Source organism: Protopterus annectens, chromosome 14.part0 (assembly GCF_019279795.1).
Source record: "Protopterus annectens isolate FY-2018-M chromosome 14.part0, PAN1.0, whole genome shotgun sequence".
NCBI lineage: Eukaryota > Metazoa > Chordata > Ceratodontiformes > Protopteridae > Protopterus > Protopterus annectens.
In genome coordinates, this window is record NC_056748.1 from 641,516,851 (window position 1) to 641,540,106 (window position 23,256).

The 23,256-nt window shown below is 41.7% G+C and overlaps 1 protein-coding gene across 3 annotated transcripts in view; it reads right to left on the reverse strand.

Annotated features, from left to right (window-relative positions):
• ZNF365 (zinc finger protein 365) overlaps positions 1–23,256 on the reverse strand; it is a 231,455-nt gene that overhangs the window by 51,224 nt on the left and 156,975 nt on the right. For 2 of the 3 annotated variants that reach the window (XM_044056385.1, XM_044056386.1), the window contains one exon: positions 18,486–18,592. The exons of the other annotated variant lie outside the window; for it this stretch is intronic. In XM_044056385.1, the coding sequence (XP_043912320.1) occupies positions 18,486–18,592 (107 nt within the window). The remainder of the gene's footprint in view (positions 1–18,485; positions 18,593–23,256) is intronic. 3 annotated transcript variants of the gene reach the window in all.

Genomic DNA, 23,256 nt, shown 5'->3' on the forward strand with positions numbered 1-23,256 from the left:
GAAATGAATGATGATAGTACAGGGGGGAAAAGTTCAAGAAATAAGTAGAGATTAGGATTTTGGATGCAGACTCTTAAGGAGAACAACAAAAATCATACAGAGTATTATAGTCATAAAATAGCAGGGAGTATTCTAAGAACTAAACCAGCACAAGAAGGAAGAAAAGAGATTCTGCCAATAGGTATGACTGTGGTTGGAGATACAGATGATAGGCAAGAGGGGGCTGGAACTTACTGGAGAAAACTGGCAAAGGAACCAAGGTATTGGGAGCAAATAACTAGAAAGTGAAAGGTAATAGAATGGGAAGAGTCCAAGTATTTATTTGGACTGCAGGTTAGAGAGTGCTTTCCCTATCAAGGATTGATATCAGAGTACAGTCAAAGAGAAAGAAATAGGGGGCTCTTAAATGAAAGACCAGAACTGCTAGAGTTCTTAATTGAAATTATAACACAGCAGCTGTTAAAAAAGGAATAATTAGTAGAGCATATAAAATATTGCATGATAACTATAAGAATCAATCAGAGGAACTTAGAAAGGATTGGGAAAAGAGATTGGATAAGCAATTTACAAAAAGACAATGGGGGATATACATGTGTCTCCCAAATATGCAACAAAGTCTAAGATTTTGGATGTTTGCCTGGAAGTGTTTACATAGATATTTTTATACCCCAAGTAGACGCCAAAGAATTTTTCCTCAGGTGGATAACAAATGTTGGAGGTGTGGCAGGCAGCAAAGAGGTGGCTGGGAACATGTTGTTTGGGAGTGTAGTGAGCTGGCAGATTTTAGGTATTCCCTGCAGACTCCTCTGCCAGAGATGCTGGGTGAGCAGATTGAATTGACTGGGGAGATGATTTTTTTGAACTATGATACAGAATCAGAATTGCCTGGACAGAGTAAAGCCTTGCTGAGTCTAATTATGGTGGCTGCCAAAAAAGCAATTACTAGAAAATGGAAATTAAAGTCTAGATCAACTTTATTAGAAGTAGTAAATATAGTAACAGAGATAAAACAACTGGAACTGGAATCCTTAGAAAAGGGAAAAAGCAAACTACACAGGAAAAAATGGGAATTGTGGGAACAATATAGGCAGAGAATGAATGAGGTTTAAAAGGCAGGATTTGAATGAGCCTTATGGTGCTTAACTGATAATGACTGGATAGATTATAAGTGATGTATAATGTTTGTAACTAAAGTTGTTTCAGTGGTGTCGGTAATGTATAATATCTGCAACTAAAGTGGTGTCAATGTTTCTTCTTCATTTATATAAATGTAAGATTGCCTATGTCATGTGTGATAATCTAATAAAGACGTTTATTAGAAAAGAAAATACCAGAAAAACAAGCTGGCATGCCTTCTCTGTACTCATACATCTCAAGAAACTAGTCCAGGCCACTCATATGGCCTTCATCTGTGTGAGACAGCTTAGCCCTTCTTCTACTTCTAAGACTCCAATAATGTGTACTTTTTTCCCTGTGATCATCCATTACCAACTTTACAAACAAGTTCCAACATTGTGCTTCAAAACCGTATTCGTCGTCTTCAAAAATTAATATGTTTTTCTTATGGTACATCACTTCATCATCTTCAACATGCTGTAGTTTTCTTCAAATGCTCTATTTACCACTAAGGCTTTTGAAGGTCTTCTTCTTTCGGCTTTTCCCCCGGTTAGGGGTCGCCACAGTGGATCACCTGTCTGCTCATGATTGGCAGTGGAGTTTTATGGTGCTGAGGTGCCAGCCCAGTGCCCAACCTTCCACAGAAGGCACACACATGCACACACTCACACCTAGGGCCAATTTGGAGTGTCCAATCCACCTACAGCATATCTTCGGGATGTGGGAGGAAACTGGAGCTCCCAGAGGAAACCCACGTGATCACCGGGAGGACATGCAGACTTCTCACAGAAGGCACCCCAGCCGAGAATCAAACTGGAGAACCTCTTGCTGTGAGGCGGCAATGCTAACCGCTGCACCACCGTGGCCGCCCAAGGCTTTTGAAGGTCTAAGAAAATAATATTCATCAAAATCTCCAAAGCTGTACCAGATTCATTTTCATTCCGAACTCCTGTTTATTCATTTGCTATCACAGCCATGCAATCTGCTTATAGTTCCAAAGTTTCTCCTGCTATGGTACTCAATTCATACGTTTCTAAATTTCTTGTGCAATACCTCACAAACATAGAACTCATAATACTACTTTTCTGTTGAATTCTAACTTATAAACAGTTTAGCATAATTCTCATAAGAGTATTTGGACAAGGTGCCTTGCCTCACAAAGCATCGTGAAACTACCCTGTCTGCTTCATGTTTGCTGTTTCCTTCTCACTTTTTCCTGTGGAAGAAGGAAAGCTCAGGGATTAAGCAGCCATTTTCTTCAGGGCCTTTTCAATCTACTTGTGAGCTTATATTTAACTGCAGTTAATAAATACATTTATAGTAAAATAATTTGTGTTTATACACGGAAGTCCCCTTTCATTTAATAAACAGCTGGATACTATAGCATGTGAGCTATTCACTGATAACCTCACCCATTCTCTGACTTCCAGTTCCTTCTGCCTTTCAGCTTCAGATCTCAGTTTTCTGAGATAACGTGATACATTTTAAAAAAAAAATATTCTGTCTTAGTTTGCCAGTTCACATAGCAGATAAAAGTTACTAAGTATCAATGGAACTCTAGATGTTCTTCATGTTTCACTGTTGCAGTCATCACATTTGAGTTATCCCTGCCAGCGTAGCCCTCGGCCGGCCTGAATACAAGAGGCGTAGTATTTCTGTGTCGGTTGCTGTCATTTCAGGACTGACGTCAGGTCAATAGTATAAAGTAAGGCAGCAACGCCATTACATCAGTCTTGCTTGCCATGGAGCCCGAAGCAGAAGCAGTTCACATGAGTGCCAGTCAGCTGCTACCTGAGTTTCTTCTTCTGAATTGAAGCTGAAGTCTTCTGAAGCTACGTACCCAATTGGGGATCCTTTTTCTTGCACTAACTGATGTCAGAAAAAGTTAACAATTGTCTCGCCTGTGGAAAGCAAATACCACACCGAGACTTTCATTCTTACTGCATCACTTGCTTATTCCCAGACCATGACGTCCCCCATTGTCGCTTCTGTGCTTTGTTCAATGCCAGAACTATATGTCGTTGGGCCCTTATTGTAGCTAGATATTTTAGCTTACAGTCCTCAAATTCTGATATGTCTTCAGTAAGCCATCCGACAGTAGATCTTCTGAAAAATCATAAAGATAAAAACAGAGACAGACCACACAGGTCCAAACCTCCCAACAATGCTCCCGTTAAGCTAGTCGTCAGTTCTCCAGTCCTCAGTGATGCGCTTCTGTGGATTCGCAGGCCGCTACTGAGGCCCTTTCAGAGTCTGGTATGCTGCAAAACTCTTCTTCAACTAAGGATCCTGTGGTCATCTCTACCTTGGATGGGTCCAGAGCCGCTGAGCAGGCACCGGCTTCCGAGGAAGTCCTTCTCATTACCGATTCTCGACACAAACCAATGACTTCTTTCGCGACTACCATTCTTTTGAAAACTACCGAGTTTCTTAGGTCCAAGTTACGAACCACACCCAAGAAACCGACAACCCAATCTCAGGCACCTGCTTCCTTGCCTCAGTCTCAAATGCTTAAAATGGCAGAATACCTTATCATGCTGATCAGGGGAAGCCAAGCTACCCCTTCTAAAAGAAAAAGAGATTTGTCCCCTGTAGTTTTGTCTGAACAGGAGTCCTATGACTCTGATGCATCTGAGTATGAAGACATACAACCCCTCTCTGCTTATGAGGATTCTGATGCAGAGGATGCCATTCCTTCAGCCTCTCCCCCAGATAATTTTTCCTTTGGGGAAACCCTTCACACCTTAAGGGAGCATTTCCAATGGGAAAGTCAGGACTACCCTCAGTCTAAAAAGAGACTCAGGGAATTCTTAGATCTTCCACAGCACAGACCCCTGGCCATCACCCCAATCCTGGATGTTGTGGGGGATGTTTTCCTGGAATCCAGCTTGACTCATGACACCCTCCCTCCTGCACCCAGAAAACCAGACAGGTATTACAGAGTCCCTGACTCACACAAATTTATTTTTAAAAATCCTACTGCTGACCCTGAGGTAATTTCTCAAGGGCCTAAAAGAATTAAAGCAACCTCTGATAAGAATCCCACCCCCTCAGATAGGGATACCAAGCACTAGACAGATGGGGTAAAAAAGTATACGCCTCAGCTACTCTTGCTATTAGAACACTAAATTGTCAGTTCCATATGCTAAAATTTCAGCAACATACCCAGGAACTCCTCAAACATAAAATGTCTTCCTTTCCTGCTTGTGCAGAATCTAAAGAGTTAATGCAATCTGCAAGTCAAGTAACTAAACACACCTTGTAGTGTTGTTTTGATGCCCTAGAAGCTTCTTGCAGGGCAGAAGTCACAGGTTCTGTCCTTAGAAGGCATGCATGGCTTAAGGAACAGCCCTTGCCAGACCATGTTAAATCTAAATTGTTGGATGCCCTCTTGCACAAAGACAACTTATTTGGTGCTGAGGCAGAAGAGGTCTTAAAAAGGATGGAAGAAAAAGCAAAATCTATGCAGACGGTTAAGGATTTCTTACAGATCCAGCCACCCAGGTTCAGCAGGCATTGTCCCTCCAAGCACTGGTCCTTTCCTGCTCCCACCATGTCAGTTCAGCCCAAACCCCACAGACAGCAGCCACAGGGAATGCAGAGATCTAAACAGTGGACTACCTCCACTTCAAAACCAGGGAGTTCTAAGCCATCCTCTTATGGTAACAACTCGCAATGACTCTCCTCCCGCACCCTCTCCTTCTGCCCACCTCCACTTACCCCTAGGAGGAAAACTCTCCTTTCATGCAAACACCTGGGCCACCATTACCAAAGACTGCTGGGTTCCAAACATAGTGTCCCAGGGATACAAATTTTCTTTCCACACCCTTCAAACTCCAAAAGGGTTCCCAGATCTACATCAAAACCAGTGGGCAGAATCAGAAAAACAAGTCCTTTCCCTGCTATCCATGAGGGCAGTAGAGCACATTCCTGCAGAACAGAAAGGCCAAAGTTTCTACTCCAGACTTTTTCTGGTACCCAGGAAAGAGGGCACCTGGCACCCCATCCTCGACCTATCCATTCTAAACACCTTCCTGGTGATCCCAAAATTCAAAATGGTCACCCTCCAGCAGCTGCTACCCTTGCTCTCCAAGGATGCTTGGCTAGCCACCCTAGACCTAAAGGAGGCCTACCTCCACATTCCTATCAGGGAATCATGCAGGAAATATCTCTGTTTCAGGGCAGGATCTCAGCACTTTCAGTTCTCTGTACTTCCCTTTGGCTTAGTTTTCACAAAATGTCTGGCTCCAGCAATTGCCTTTTTCTAATTCAGGCAGACAGACAGGAAAAGCTGCTCAAGCACCTGGCCTTTGTAAAGTCCCTACTAACCTCCCTAGGGTACACAAACAACAAAAATAAATCCAAACAGGTACCCACCCAAAGGATTATATCCCTGGGAGCAGGCCAGGACACAGCATCACAGATGGCATTCCTTACACCAGAAAAGCAAACCTTCATGACAGCCTGCTTCTTTCAACTAGCCACCAGACCCCAACTATCTGCAAGGAAAATCCTGCAAGCTCTGGGGTTCATGGCATCTTGCATTCTACTTCTTCCATATGCCAGACTGCATATGAGAAAACTTCAGTGGTACCTAAAAAGCCTTTGGTGTCAACACTCTCAAGACATGGAGACTCTTATACCTATAATACATTGCCTCAGAAAAGATTTTCTTTGGTGGTCAACAGCATGCTCCCTCAACAAAGGACTACCTTTCTCACCACCCCACGCCACCCAGACCTTCACTACAGACACATCAGATTATTCCTGGGGTGCACACCTGGACGGCAGGTGCATACAGGGCCAATGGAGCCCACAGCAAATCCATCTGCACATCAACCAAAAAGAGATGATAGCTGTCCAGCATGCCTTGATAGCTTTCAAGCCCCTTCCCTCCCCAGGGGCTCTCCTGATCAAAAGAGATAACACAACTGTGATGTGGTATATCAACAAGCAGGGAGGGACTCAGTCTTACCCTCTATGCAGGCTGGCCATGACCCTTTGCCACACAGCCTCTGCCATGCAACTCCACCTGTTAGCACAATTCCTACCAGCTTCTCTCAACTCTCTGGCAGACCACTTAAGCAGAAATCTTCTGGACCCACATGAGTAGCAGCTCAACAGAAGAACCTTCACCCTAATAACTCAGAAATGGTGCACCCCGAAGGTCAACCTCTTTGCCTCCCACACCAACCATCAGCTCAGCAAGTTCTGCACCAGGGAGCATCACTGCATGCCTTGGAAAGTGGATGCCCTGTCCTTCCCCTGGGTTAATCTATCGGTCTATGCCTTTCCTCCACTACCTCTCATCCCCATGCTGCTGCTCAAAATAAAGGAGGAAAAACCAAGGACAATTCTTATAGCTCCAGACTGGCCTCACCAGCACTGGTACCCCTTGCTGCGCAGTCTGTCCCCTCTGCCACCTTGGCACCTCCCTCAGATTCCAAACCTCCTGACGCAGAGGAAAGGGAAATTCATGCATCCCCAATTGCAGATGCTCAATTTGGCAGCTTGGCTTATTCCCTAACCCCTGATCAGTCTGCCAACCTCAGCAAATAGGTACTAGATGTTATACATGAGGCCAGATGCCCTAGCACTAGGAAGTCTTATGCTGACAATACGGCACAGCCCTCCCTCCCTCCCTCTCATCCTGGATTACTTAGCTGACCTGCTACACAGTGGACTCTCCTTTTCTTCTATTAAAATTCATGCCTCTGCTATCTCTGCTCATTTTCCCACTGAGCAGCCCCTTTTCTCACACCCTCTGATCAAACAGTTCCTAAGAGGGGATAGCAACTTGAGGCCACCCAGAAGAGCACCAAACCCAGCTTGGGACCTTAAGTTTGTATTGGAAAACCTCACCCCCCCCTCGAACCTGCATCTTCAGCAGACCTAAAATTTCTCTCCTGGAAGACAGCTTTCCTTCTGGCCATCACTTCAGCCAGAAGGGTCTCCGAGCTGCAAACACTCATGGCTGTGGAACCCTTCATCATCTTCCATGCTGACAGGGTATCCCTCCGGATTAACCCATACTTCATGCCCAAGGTGGTGTCCAGTGTGGCTCTCAACCAATTCATTCGTTTGTCCACCTTTTTTCGCTAACCCACAGAACAAGGTGTTAAGGATTCTGCACTCTCTAGATGTGCACAGACAGCTCAGATTCTATCTAGACAGGACTAAAGCCTTCAGAAAGTCTGATCAATTCATAGGTTCATAGGCAGGTACTAGGCTATCAACCCAAGGGCCTATGTAAGCCTAGCCAACAAGATTCCCTGGCTTAAACCACCCAAGAAAGTTATTTTCCTGTGCCACTGTCGAGCAGAGACACAGAAGTGATCCCCGGGGTGTATTTCCTATTTCCCATCGACTCATCAAGATTTTTCTTGAAGACTGCTAATGAAGAACTTTGTCTGACATAGATGGGTATAGCCTGTTCCAGATGGGAAGTTTCTGGGACAGGAATCTATCCCTCCAGCATGTCCTCTTTATTGTGGTGACAAGGTTTAGGTCCCTACAGCTTGTAGCTCGTAGGGATTGGGATTTCTTTAGGTGTAGCATGTCCAACAGCTCTGGGTTTGACATAGCTTTATATGTTAGGCAGAGATCACCTCAGAGTAGGCGATATGCTACAGAGTAAAGCTGGAGTTTTTTGAGACTGTCAGTGTAGGGCATTTGTTTGAAGTCAGTAATCCTCTCTGTGAGGTACTTCTGTGGCCTTTCCAGCTGCAGCAGATGTCTTGTGAGGTACATTCCAAAAGGGGCGTTGTACTCTATAATGGGTCTAATGAGTGTCGAGTAGAGGGGAACAATGACCCCTTTTTTTCCTGGATGAGAACCCTTTTATGATGAGGTGTGCCATGTAGAAAGACTTCCTGACTACTGTGGCAATGTGACTATCAAAGGAGAGACTACCGTCCTTGGGTCCCAAGGTCACTTATCACACATTCGGTGTTAAGTAGATTGCTGCCTATGTGGTAGTTTATGGGTACACAGTTTTTACCAAAGGGGATGACACTGTACTTTTTGGCATTGAGCTTGAGGCCATGTCTCTGACACCAGGCATCTGTCTCAGCGAGGCCCTTCTGTAGGATGTCCACATCATTTGGGGACTTGACTATGGCTCCTAGTTTGCAGTCATCTGTGAACTTCATTAGCCAGAGGCCTTCTGTGTTAGCCTGTACTTCAGAGAAGTAGATACCAAACAGGAGAGGTCTCAGGATGGAACCCTGTGGTACTCCACTTTTTACTACTTTGAGGTCAGATTTGGAGTCTGCAACTTTTATAGTGTGGGTTCTGTCAGTGAGCCAGTTGGCAACCCATCTTGTGACATAGGGATTTATACCTAGTTTAATGAGTTTAGCTATAATTCCAGAATGGGGATGGTGTTGAAAGCCTTGGCGAGGTCAAGATAGGTTGTGTGAACCACCTTACCCTCATCTACAGCTTTGGTGACTGCCTCAAAGAAGTTGATCAGGTTCAGGAGGCATGATCTGCCTTTCACAAACCTGAACTGGGTGGGATCCAGAGTTTGCAGGTTACCAATGTCTTTGTTTATGAGTTCCATGATGATACGTTCCATGGCCTCGCAGACCAGGCTCGTCAGGCTAATAGGGCGATAGTTCCTGGGATCAGTGGTGGCTCCCCCTATGTGGAGTGGGATAACTGTTGCTGTGCACCATTCTGTGGGCACAAAGCCTGATGCGAGACTATTATTGAACATGGTGCTTAAGTGGGGAGCCAATTCGTTCTGAAGTTCATGTAAAACGCAGCCTGGGATGTTGTCCGGTCCCATGGATGCTGTGTTTTCAGCTTTAGAGAGTGCAGCTTTTACCTGCATAATTGTGATTACAGGGACTTTGCATTCTTCCTGTGTAGATATGGACCCTTTAGGGAGTGGGGGGGGGGTAAAGTTAGCACTGTTGCGGGTTAGCTTTGCTGTAGGGGCAGAGGGCAAAGCCATCTCCAAACAAACTATCTCCAAATGGATAGCACACTGCATCCATTTCTGCTACAAACAACACAAAAAGCCTCCCCCCAAGGGGGTCAGGGCTTACTCCACCAGGGCAGCCTCCAGATCTGCAGCTTTCCTCAGAGGAGTCCCCACCAGGGCCATCCTGGAGGCTGCCACCTGGACATCTGTTCATACCTTCACCAAACATCACCACCTGCCTATCTTCCCCAAATCCAGGGCAGTGCCTCTGCAGTCTTGCAGGGCATCCTAGCCAGCCCCTAGTTTCCTTGACTGCCTCCACCCTTTTCCTCAGCTTTGGGAATCAACCTAAATGTGATGACTGCAACAGTGAAACATGATGAACATAGTACAGTTGTGTACACTTACCATAAATGTAGATGTTTGAGTGTATTCACTGTTGCAGTCCTGGTTTCCCTCCCTCCATCCCACTCTTCTATCTTTTCTTTCCTTACAAGGGACATATTGGTATTTACTTTCTACTGGTGGGGTTCTTCCACCAGAACCTGGCTCCCACTTGGGGGCTCCTGACAGGTTAAGGCAAGAAAAACTGATGTAATGGTGTCAGCTGCGTTACTTTATACTACTGACGACGTGACGTCAGTCCTGATGCGACAGCAACCGACACAGAAATACTAAGCCTCTAGTATTTGGGCCGGCCGAGAGCTACCCTGGCAGGGATAAGCCAAATGTGATGACTGCAACAGTGAATGCACTCGAACATCTACATTCATGATGTGTACACAACTGTACTTTCTGAAAAGAGTAATATGCACAATGAAGTCATAAAGCTACATCTGAACTATACATTATGGACAAATTTGATGGCATTCATGGAATGTTCAGTTCACCTACTTTCCATTCATGTTTTAGTGATTCCTTTAAAGGCCTCCATATTATGTAAGTGGCCACATAATATGTTTCTTTTAACTAGTCCATGTTTCTACCCTTGTGCCTTATATTCTATTGTCATATTCAAACCTAGCCAAATATATCAATGTTTTTTCAGTATTCCATGACTGGGTGTGGGTAATGCTGGTTTTACTCTTGGCTGGCATGGTTTGATCAATTACATTGCCCATATGCAGGAGAATATTGTTATTATATTATGCCATTATTTAAAAAAGAAGTCGCTTTTTTAAAAAAAATGACATTCCATGAATGGACTTTAATCTTTTTCCATCTTGTCTATTGTCTAGTAGATGCTGAATGCTGTAGTGTTCGTGCACAGGGTAAGTATTTGCTGATGCTTGTGCAGTATATTGCCAAAAAAAAACATTTGTTCCTCTTTGAATTATTGCTTTTCATGCTGTCTGTGGATCTGAACCTGCAGGTACTTGTATTCACAGATGGCTTGAAAAGCAGCTTGGACAGTGACAGCCAGTCTTCTTCCTGGTGGTAGTTCTTGTGCTTCATCACCTCCTTAAAGAATGTTGCAGTATACACAAACCTTACACATATTTTATAGGCACAACTATAAGGTTGGTATGATACCAATCTCTAGCTGTCTTTGTATTGTTATTGTGTAAGCACAGGCTTCCTAATATACATAAAATAAAACTGATCTAAAAACAGCAAGCAAAAAATATTGCACACATTTAAAGCAGCCAGTCCCAATGTCCAAGTTGTTTTCCCCATATTATTTTGCCCTCCTTGAGGCTGGAATGAACTTTTGAATATCAGCAGGCTTGTAATGGTCTATAGAGTTATAATCTAGTGTTTATCTATGAGCTTATATCCATCTATCCATCCACAACACATTTTCTCATTTTTGCACATGGGGACATAGTGTCACTTCAACAGTGACAATCATCTACAGCAAAGGTTCACACCATCAGGTGACTAGTCCTGCAGTGGTTATTCTTTCATACTACTCACTCACATGCACACTCATATCTGTGGCCAATTTAGAGTTCCAGTCCAGCTACTGTATGTGTTTGGAATGTGGGAGGAAACTGAAACACCCAAAGAAAACCCACACAAATGCACAGGAAGGGCATTCAGACTTCGTACACAAGGCACCCCAGCTGAAAATCAAATCAGAGAGCCTCTTTCTGTGAGGTGACAGTGCTATCCACTGTACCGCTGCGCCACCCTATCTATGAATTTTTATATGGTATCACAAAAAAGTTACCTAGCAGCAAAGCCCCCCACCTCCCAATCAGGGGACTAAATCCCTATACCCTCTTTAATATCTATTATGACTACAAAATTACTGTAGGTCAGATAATTGCAATAACTTCTGCCTGCTATATAAAATACAGTTTATGCTATCAGCAGACAAGGTAATAGAAATGTCCCAGCAAGACAAAGAACAATTCTCTGATTTTAACAAATTTACTTTTTTTTAGTTCTTGAGAAGATTCCCTATTAGGAAAGAGATGTCATTTGGTATAACCTGTTGATTAAAAAAGAATTGTCTTAGCAACTGGTGTTGGAAGCAGACAAGCCACCAGACTTGAATGATATGTTGACCAACTGTATTACATATAACAATTGCAACAAAGTAAAATTAATGTTATTGGTGTTTTATTGTCAAATGGTTATGACTGATTTTATTTAAACTTAATGGTGATGTTATTTTACTATTCTCATAAAGTCTATGACTTTCAGACTATACACAACTTGTTAGAAAAACACTATATTGACATTCCAATTTCAAAGACCTCTTTGTAATGAACTGGGCATTGTTGCACCAGTACCTGAAAATACTGTCATAGAACTACAATGTTCATTCCCAATCAAGGAGGTCTCTTCAGACATATGGTACTCTAGTAAAAACAACTTAGCTTGGGAAATCTTCTTAAACTATGCCTCTTGGCCATTAACTCTTAGGTTTTAAATGTTTAGTCTCCTCAAAAACCTTTCCTCCTTACTTCAAATTTAGCATTCCTTCTACTTGATATAGCCTTATTCCGCAAGTTTGCAGATGCATCCATCCATCCACAACCCCTTATCCCATTTTTACACATAGGGTCAGTGTCACTACAACACTGACAATTATCTACAGCCAAAGTTCAAATTGTTGGGTGGCTAGACCTGCCACTCATCCACAGAAAATTACACAGAATGCTTCACTGTACTGTCAGCAAAGGCACCTTAGCCGAGAATCAAACTGGAGAACCTCTTGCTGTGAGGCAACAACACTAACCACTTCACCGCTGCGCCACCCATTCATGACATAAATTGGTAGTTACAGTATGCTCACTGGAAGATGTGGCCTGGGCATTGCTTAAATTATAAATAAATGCCACCAACTTTTTAACAGTCACCTAAATGCCATCAGAACAGATGTAGAGAGATACTGATTTAATGCCTCAATTGCAGGATAGCATGCAAGGTATGTTGGAACGTTTATCCTTGATGATTGAGCCCATTAGCTTCTGTCATCCTTATGCAGTTTTTTGGCCTATGTTCTAATACTGCACTGAATAAAACCTTGCGTTGGATCTATGTCATTTGATTGAAAGCTTATTTGACTGAAACCCAAATGGTTGAACTCATATGACTGAAAACTCATTTAATAGAAAAATCATTTGATAGAAAATCTTCTTCACAGCAAATGTACCATATAAAATGTTTTGGTGGGGTGGGCAAGCCACACCACAACCCCCCCCCCTTATTTATATATACTAACTCCATTGTCGAACAACCACAGAGAAAAGAAAAAACAGCAGACAGCGAATCAGTGTGGAGCACAAACACAGCATGATGCTGACTATTGCTATCCATACATACTCTGCTAGACTTACTTCTCTAATAACTTCTATGATAAAAAAATGACAGCATCAGATACTGTTTATAGACTTCTACAACTTTCTGTCAAATGAGTTTTCACTCAAATGGGTTTGACCATTTGGGTTTCAATCAAATGTACAGTCAGTCAAGTGACACAGACCTCCTTTGCTTTATGCTGGAGATAACTAGATCACCATGACCGGATACCTTCTCATTGTTCTAACTAAAGCTCACCCAAGGTTTGACAGAACCTCTCAAGATCTCTAACATTTATTCTTTCCTTTTTAAATGAACACCTCCTCATCCCTTTATAGTCCCCACTCCTGAGTGATATACCTTAGCATAATGAACTCTAGACAATTACTTTTAGTACAGATTTTCAATAACTCCACAATATCAGGTTCATTCCCTGAACAGTGACCTATAAAGTTTTGATACTACTTAACTGGATCAGTATCGTTGATTTATGTTTTCACATTTTGCATGCTCTTTTTGCCCAGCCTTAATCCATACTCCACCTTTCTCAGTCACAACACTTTCTGGCTTTTTACTTATTTGTCCTTCAGAAAGGGACCTCCAAAATGTCACTATATGCCCAGCACCTCTAAGGTACTGAAGGGCACAGACATACACATCACCCACCACAAACTACCACCACTTCTTTCTTCTTCTTTCAGCTGGTCCCATTAGGGGTTGCCACAACGGACCATCTGTTTCCATTTCTTCCTGTCTTCTGCATCTTGCTCTGTCACACCAAACACCTGCATGTCCTCTCTCACTACATCCATATACTTTATCTTAGGCCTTCCGCTTTTCCTGTTATCTGGCAGCTTCATCCTTAGCATATTTTTCCCAATAAACTCTGCATCCCTCCTCAGCACATGTCCAATCCAATGTAATCTTGCCTCTCTGGCTTTGTCTCCAAACCTTCCAACATGGGATGACCCTCTAATATACTTATTCCTAATCCTGTCCATCCTCATCACACCCAGTGCAAATCTTAACATCTTTAACTCTGTCACGTCCATCTCTGATTCCTGCCTTTTTGTCAATGCCACTGTCTCCAACCCGTATAACATAGCTGGTCTCACTACCCTCTTGTAGACCTTCCCTTTCACTCTTACTGGTAGTCGTCTGTCACAAATCACTCCTGACACTCTTCTCCACCCACTCCATCCTGCCTGTACTCTCTTCTTCACCTCTCTTCCACATTCACCATTACTCTGAACTGTTGACCCCAAGTATTTAAACTCATCCACCTTTGCCACCTCTACTCCCTGCATCCTCACCATTCCTCTATCCTCCCTCTCATTCTCTCATTCACACACATATATTCCATCTTAGTCCTGCTGACCTTCATTCCTCTCCTGCCTAGAGCATACCTCCACCTCTCCAGGGTCTCCTCCACCTGTTCCCTACTCTCACTACAGATCACAATGTCATCTGCAAACATCATAGTCCACAGGGACTCCTGTCTGATCTCATCTGTCAACCTGTCCATCACCATTGCAAATAAGAAAGGGCTCAGAGCTGATCCTTGATGTAATCCCACCTCCACCTTAAACGCATCTGTCAGTCCCACCGCAGACCTCACCACTGTCACACTACCCTCATACATATCCTGTACCACTCTTACATACTTCTCTGACACTCCCGACTTCCTCATACAATGCCACAACTCCTCTCTAGGCACCCTGTCATATGCTTTCTCAAAGTCCACAAAGACACAATGCAACTCCTTCTGACCTTCTCTGTACCTCTCCATCAACAATCTCAGAGCAGACATTGCATCTGTAGTGCTCTTTTCTGGCATAAAACCATACTGCTGATCACTAATCATCACCTCCCTTCTTAACCTAGCTTCCACTACTCTTTCCCATAACTTCATGCTGTGACTGATCAATTTAATCCCTCTGTAGTTACTACAGCTCTGCACATCACCCTTATTCTTAAAAATCGGTACCAAAACACTTTTTCTCCATTCCTCAGGCATCTTCTCACTTTCCAAGATTTCATTAAACAATCTAGTTAAAAACTCCACTGCCATTTAACCTAAACACCCCCCATGCTTCCACAGGTATGTCATCTGGACCAACATGCATGTATATGTGTATTATGTATGTACATTATTAGTCCTTGTAGTATCTTGAGCTGCTACACACTAATGTGCAAATACAGGTATGGGGGTATGACATATAAAACCATGAATTATATCATCAGTGCTACCACCAAAACATGTAAACACTAACATTAAAAGAAAACCCTACTTCATGAAATATAAAATGTACTTAGTGTCCTCAACCCAGAACAATATATATAATGTAACTCAAATCAAATATTCATCATTTAGGTCCACGATCAGCATACTAACTTTACCCAAGTGCATTTTGATACAAGGAGGAATAGATATATAAAAAGGATTTTTTAATATAGAATGCTTTGTAGTCAGTCGCTCTAAAAAGTAAAAATATAAAAATATAAAAAAAGATTTTTTAAAAAAATGCTTTTTATTCAAATCACGCTAAAAAGTAAAAAATAAGGAAGAAGAGTGAAAGAAAAAGAAACACAGACAAAACTAATTTCAGAAGAACATTCAAGGCTGGTGTTGGTGATTCTATTACTAAGGTAGCAGAAGTAGTAGGAGGAATCAGCAAAACCAACCTCAAATGCTTTTCTGAAATCAGCTTGTCTGTGTTTCTTTTGCAATCCTTTCACTCTTCTTACTTATTTTTTACTTTTTAGAGTGAATGAATAAAAATCACTCTTTATTAAAAAAATCTTTGTTTATATTTTCATTTTTTACTTTTTATAGCAATCAAATAAAAAGCATTCTTTTTAACAAAATCTTTTTTTTTCTTTTATTCCTTTTTAGTTTGTAAGGGAAATACATGTCCCTCTGTGGTTCTGTCGCATTCCCCGATAAACATAGTAAGAAGACAATTAGCTAGACAGTGGAAAAAACACTGACGAGAAGCTCAGCATTTTTTCCATTGTCTCGTGAGGAATGTGACAGAACCACAGAGGAGCTTTCTTTTATTTTAGAAAATGTATATTAATTCATACTCATTTATTTTATCATTTTTCTCAAGTAAATATTTTTAAATTGTCCCTGATTAGAAGTGGCCTTGTATTGTTGTATTTTTAGGAATGTGTGTGTGTGTGTGTGTGTGTGTGTGTGTGTGTGTGTGTGTGTGTGTGTGTGTGTGTGTGTGTGTGTGTGTGTGTCTAGGAAATTATGTAGGGAGATGCGACTGTATGTGTGTACGCGTGTGTGTTTAAGGCCACTTGTAGTATGGTGTATCCTGCTCTGTCCCTCCGCTGGTTCTGTCATGCATTTGTGGGTGTGTCCCTCACCAATGAAAAGCTTGTTGTTTTTTCTGCTGCCTTGCGAGAGCATGAGAACCACAGGAGCTTTATTTTATTTTAGAAGAAAATATATATTAATTCACACTCAGTTATTCTGTCATTTTCTTAAGTGAATAATATTTTAAAAGTGTTCCTGATTAGAAGCAGGCTTGTATTGTATTTTTGTGACTCAGCATGTGTGTGTGTGTGTGTGTGTGTGTGTGTGTGTGTGTGTGTGTGTGTGTGTGTGTGTGTGTGTGTGGTGTGGGGGTGGAAATGGTGTGGGGAAATGCAAGAGTGTGTACAGTGCATCCTGCTCTGTCACATCTTTGTAAGTGTGTTCCTCGGCGACAAGAAGCTCTGCATTGTTTTTTCTGCTGTCTCGCGAGAGCATGACAGAGCCACAAAGCCAATTTTAATAAAAAGCAATTACTTCAGTTAGAAATTGTAAAACATTTCTTTGATTAATGTATAAATTGCTTCTCTACTTCAACAAACCTCACATCATGCAAATATTGTTCCTTTTTTCAAAAGCTTAAAGTAAACTATGCAAGATTCCAATTAGCAGGAAGAGAAGAGAACTGTTATTTTATTTCTATCTGCTTATATTCTATTCTTCTAACTGCCTAGGCTAATGAGTAATTTTAAGTATTCGTGCTGCATTTAAAATTTTTAAAAATTTGTTTTAAAATTCCAGAGTAGAGAGAGAAAGAGAGAAAAAGAGTAAAAAGTAAAAAAAACAAAATCAAAATAATGACTACATTGACTAAATTTACTGACTTTTTTATTGTGTGTGTCTGTGTGTATAATTTAGTAACAGTCCACAAAATTAGAAGGTGTGTTACTGTTTCAGAAAGTTTGTTATACATTTAAGCTTCTGTTAAAAACTTAAAGAGGCACACCCAGTACAGTATGAAAGTAACTGCATCAGTAATCCATCAATGCAGGCTATCCATAGATTCACATCAGAGTTGATACTCTGTTCTCATGCATTCGTGCAAAGACACTTGGGCTTGAGCATGAGCCAGTGGAAGTGTAGTATCAGGGTGTATGGAAAAAGTCTAGCGGTCATCGACATGTTGCTCTTACTTGGGGTTGTTGAAGGACGATTATGCAGAAGTAAAGTTTAGAGCTTTCTCAACCCTGGTGGGCTGCTGGTGGTTTCAAAAAAACTAGGAGGAATATAACTGTTTCAGTATACTATGGCACATTTGCATTGCTTAATTAACAGATGTCCATAACTTGCTCAGAACAAAGTTATCCAGTACAATGTAAAATAATTCTATGTTTGTTACAATACCATATGCAAATCTGGAAACTGACAATAAATGTGTAGATTCACATAAAAATATTATCTGTTTTTTATAGGTGTAAGATTCATTCTTGTCCATGGACAACTAGTCATTATAACAGTACAGACTTAATATTCTTTATGGAAGCCTATACAAAACATTACATTTAGTGAACATACATGAATCAGCAACAAAAAAAGAGGTATGGACATGCATCACAAAGTTCATTGGCTGCTAACCATTTTGATACTGTAAATCATGTGCAGTAGGATGATTGGGTTGAATCAGAAAACCTCATTCCACTGTAGTGATGATGATCCCATCTTGAATCAACCAATCCTTGTCCTTGGGATCCTGGGGAAATGAATGGATCAATGAGGCAACAGGGAGGGGAGAAAAAGCAGAAAGGAACAAAAAGAATGCAAAGAAAACAGCACTTTTTAGCATCTATAATTTATATATGATTGAGGTTTCATACATAATTCAAAATCCAGAATAAACTAGCTGATTTATATTTATTAAAAACGATAAGTAGATACTGTTGGGGAGAATGGGAAGTTGTGCATCTGTACTCCACATCTTGGAATTGGAAAAGATTATCCATCAATATCTTTTATACAATATGATACAAATTTGTAATAGGATCAAAGCAAATAGGACACAGCTTTTAATTATTAAAAGTAATATGTGCATGCACTTACAAGTATAAATCAGTCAAATGGGAATAAGTCATTCTGATATGTACTCTGTGAGCATACAGGCATCAATTTCTAAACAGAAAAAAATGTACTTTAGAACTGACTGAGTAACTGAACTACACTGAATGTGGTTCATGCTTCTCCTTGTAAATTCCTTATTTTGGACTTAGCTAGCAGAGGTTCAAAGTCTTTTCAAGCTGATCTTATGAATGACCATATTTCTCAGTTATGTTAGCAAACTGAAGCATAAGTTCCTGCATTTCTTTTGATCTCAAAATGTTATTAATAATCAGTCTAAAAATATCTGTGAAACTTAACTTTCCATACCTGCCTGCATGTTGACAACTCTGTGCCTTGCAGTGTTTTGCACTTCTTGCTGCAAGTTGTTCACAAGTTAAAACCTTTGCTGCTGGCATCTCAGATGTGCATTTGCCCTGAAAAAGTGAATCATACAATAAGTGGATGTGCTATAAAATAATACAGTTACATGAGAACCTTCTATAGAAAGAAATCTACCAGTGAGGTTCCAACTACTGATAACACAAGTATGACTGGTGATCAAACTAGAGAAATCGCTGAGAAAATCTTTTGGGTGGTAATGGTAATATACTATCAGGGAACTCCATGTTCAACTAACAGTGAGTCCTAAACCAAAAACCAGACTCACACTAATTGAAGTATCAGGACCAGGTACACTCCAAAGCCAAAATAGGAGGCTGACTACCACTCCAATTGCAATACTAATTAATTTATTAAATACAGCGATGTATCCTCCCATTTCAGTTTTGGAGTATACCTGGTCCTAATACAGTAACAGATGTGAGCCTGCCTTGCGGTTTTCTGGTCTTAGTGATTTTGGGCTGCATGTAACTATGCATGTCTTCCTATTTATTAACAGTGAATTTTCACAGACAGAAGCACAACAGGAAGAGGCTCTCAAACCATCTTCATTTCTTTACAAAAGTACAAAGCATTCCATGATACAAAAAGAAAAGGTTATATGGAAGCAAACTATGTCCCTCAAAGGCACTACTACCTCAAGTTACTGGGATTGATGGGAAAAGAAGAATGAAAGCTACCACCTGCTACTTGCAGACCCTCCTGACAGTCTAATTTCAGAGTATCCTCTTGTTCAACTCTAATAATGTATCAAGGAGTGCAGTTACCGTATGAATTGTATATATCAGACTTTCCAGCATTGTGTAGTTTCCTCAGAAGAAGAAAAAGGAACTGTGCAAAGCAGAAATAACAAGCTAGGTCTTCACCATAGCGGAAAGACATTGATGTGGACTTATAGACTGGGTAATTGTTGAGATTCCCTGTAATCATACACATGGCTTGGCAAAATTAAAAACTTTCTGAGATTCCCATACTAAAGAATGTACATGTCTCTAGTTATCTACCCAGTTTGATCTCATGTACTAAGCAAGTATAAATGAAAGAAAAACAAAAACACACAAATGTTAAATTGTATACTTGTCCAGCATACAGTAAAATTCATCTACAGAAGTAGGATGGAGAGGCTTTGGAGACACAAATAATGACAAGAAGTTTATAAACGTCCACTATAGAAAGTTCACAATAACTGACATGGTAACTAAGTATCTGTTATATCTGAATCTGGAGGTAATCTGTAGTAGGCCTGTTTCTGTCTTTATCTTTGCATTTTTTCAGAATGTCGGTAGCCAGATGGCTTACTGAAGACATATTGGGATAATTAAACCGAGCACCAAAACATTTAGACACAAAAATATACCGACAATGGATAGCTTGTGGTTTAAATAAGGCACAAAACCGACAGTGAGGTACGTCGTGGTCAGGGCATAGGCAAGGAATACAGTATGAAAGAAAATCTTTATGAGGTATTTGCTTTCCACAAGAAATGCAATAATTTACTTTTACTGACATCGGTTTAGAGCAAGAAAAAATTTCCCCAATGGGGTACTTAGCTTTTAGTTGAAGACTTCTGTTCTGAAACTCGGAAATGAAAACTTCAGGAGTTGGCCGACCGGCACTTGCGAACTGCTTCTGCTTCGGGCACCGCATGGCAAGAAAGATTGATGTAATGATGTCGGCTGCATGTTTTATACCCCTGATGACCTGACGTCATGGAAGAGGAGACAGCAACCGATGTAGGACCCAAGACTTTGTTAATCAGGCCGACCGAGGGCTACTGCAAGCAGATAACCCAAATGTGATGACTGCAGCAGTGAAACACGAAGAACATCTGGAGTGAACAGAAAAAAGGCACATGAGGCTCCCTACACAGGCAGTGTGAGCTCATCTCACACTCTGTTCACATAACCTGCCCAGAACTGATTGCCTGACTGAAGCAGGGCAGCTACTGATCTGAATTTCATTTTCAGAATCTTAGGGATATAAACACTTCTTATTGATCCAGCTGGTTTGTCTATTTGCTTACCGTGAAAGTCCGACTGAGATAATATTCAGTTTTCAGTGGAGGCTCAGGGAGGAAATCTCCATATTGACATAAGATAGATACAGCTAAATAAGGTTATTCCAAAGCCTAATACAGAAGAATGCCATATTATTTAAGTGAAAATTCAGCTTCAGCTCATATAGTGTGAACCTACATGTACATTATGTACATACTGCAAATATTTGGACAGCTATAATAAGTTGAAAAAGAACATTGTCAATAGATAAAGTACTCTAACTCCACCCAGGATGATGCCACAATACAGACAAAAATGATAGACTTCCACAGTTGGCTTATCTTCTGGTGTCAATCCAGGGGGATCCAGTATCTGTCAGTCTGGGTGGTCGACAGACCATGCTGCTTTGCCAGAGATGGTCTGCACCTCTCTCCTGTAGGCTTTTGGATATTGGCAAAGGCTTTTCTCTCCCCATAGTGACTTTTTTAAGCAATGTCAAAAAATAAAATTTCTAACATAACTAAATCCACTCGAGACAAACTCAAGGTTATGCTGCTTAATGCTAGGAGCCCAAAAAGGAAACTGCACTCCATGGAACCATTCCTTTCCCCAGAAGATGCTGACATCTGTGCAGTCACTGAGACATGGTTCGGGGTTATGGAGAATACCATGGCCGTGTAATGCTGCAATGCCTTCCATACATTCAGACCTCAATACGAGAGTGAGCATGAAAGAACCAAAGGTGGAGGTGCATCTATCTTCATCAAAGCTAAGTACACCACGAGACTGGTTAAACAGTATAACTCCCTTCAACTACTACAGGTCCAACTAACTATAGGCAAAATACCATACCACATCACTGTTAGCTATAGGTCCCCACCATGAGCCAAGAGAAACATACTGCCTACCTGGACCTACTGGAGTCACTCACCATACAACCAAACACCTTGGTCATGGGAGATTTTAACTATCCTTCCATCGATTGGGTGACATACACAAGCACAAACATGATCACCCAGAGGTTTCTGGACTTTGTGAATACACATGCCCTGGAACAGATAGTCCGCACTCCCACAAGGGGTTCAAATGTCCTAGACTTAGTACTCACCAACATGGGGGGGGGGTCACTGCACCATCCCCTGTGTGGTGCCATCCCTGGAAAGGTCAGACCATAAATCAGTCTTGTTCAAAGTAACTATCAGAGCTGACATCCCCACAGGAGAATAAAACTAAAAAAAAAAAATTTCCCAAACCTAGCTACAGCCTACTAAGTGATAGTATAAAAAGTTTCAAACCCCCTGCAAACACAGTCAACAAGAACTCCTATGCTGAAGTGCACACAAATGCCTTGTATAAACACCCAGACAACTGCACAGACTTGGATGTACCTGAACAGATCAAAATCAGGTCCTCCAGAAAAAACAAGCCACCTTGGTGGACCTCGACTATAATTAGGTTATATAAAGTACAGTTGTATACACTTACCATAAATGTAGATGTTCGAGTGTATTCACTGTTGCAGTCATTGCCTTTGGATTATCCCTGCTGTGGTAGCCCTCAGCTGGCCCGAATACCAGAGTCAATGTGTTTCTGCATCAGCTGCTGTCGCTTGCTGCCTGATGTCAGGTAGTCACTGCTATAAAGGGAGGCAGCTGACGCCATTACATCAGTTTTTCTTGCCCTAACCAGTCAGAGGCCCAAGTAAATATGGTAAAGGTAGCCCTGGTGGCTAAAAGCCACCATTAGAAACTTATGTCTCCCTAAATAATGAACATATAAGGGGGAAGGAGGGTGGGAAACTAGGACTGCAACAGTGAATACACTCGAACATCTACATTTATGGTACGTGTACACAATTTTACTATGTTCTTTGTGTTTCACTGTTGCAGTCATCACCTGTGGGAGGTGTCCCAAAGCTGAGGAGAGGGGTGGTAGGATTAGTAAGAGACCTAGAAATGGGTCAGAATGCCCTGCAGAACTGCAGAAGCAAACCCTGCCCTAGCCTTAGAAAATAGAGGTAGGTGGTAATGCTTGGTAAAGGTATGGACAGAAGTTCAGGTGGCAGCTTCCAGGATGTCCCTGGTGGAAACTCCTCTGAGGAATGCTGTGGAAGTGGAGGCTGCCCTAGTGGAATGGCTCGAACAGACATGGGGGGGGGGGGTTCCCATGCAATCTATAGCAGAAATGAATACAGTGTGATATCCATTTGGAAATGGGCTTCCCCTCTGCCCCTGGGGCAAAGTTGACAAGTAGCTGGTCTGTTTTCCTGAAGGGTTTATTATGGTCCACATAGTATCTGAGCTGTCTGTGCACATCTAGTGAGTGCAGAATTATTTCCCCCTTGTTTTGAGGGCTAGGAAAGAAGGTGGGTAGATGTATGGCCTGGTTGAGAGTTACATTAGATACCACATTGGGCATAAAGAAGGGATTAGTCCTCAGGGAGACCCTGTCTGCATGGAAGATGATGAAGGGCTCAATGGTCATCAGTACCTGAAGTTCTGAAACCCTTCTTAGGTCTGCTGAAGCAGCAGGTTCGAAGGGTGGTAAAGTTAGTTTTTCCAAAACATAATTCAGGTCACAGGCTGGAGTGGGTGGCCTTCTGGGAGGTCTGATATTAGAATCCTCTCTGAGGAATTGTTTAATCAAAGGATGGGAGAACAGGGGCTGTTCTGTATCAAAATGAGCTGAAATGGCTGAGGTGT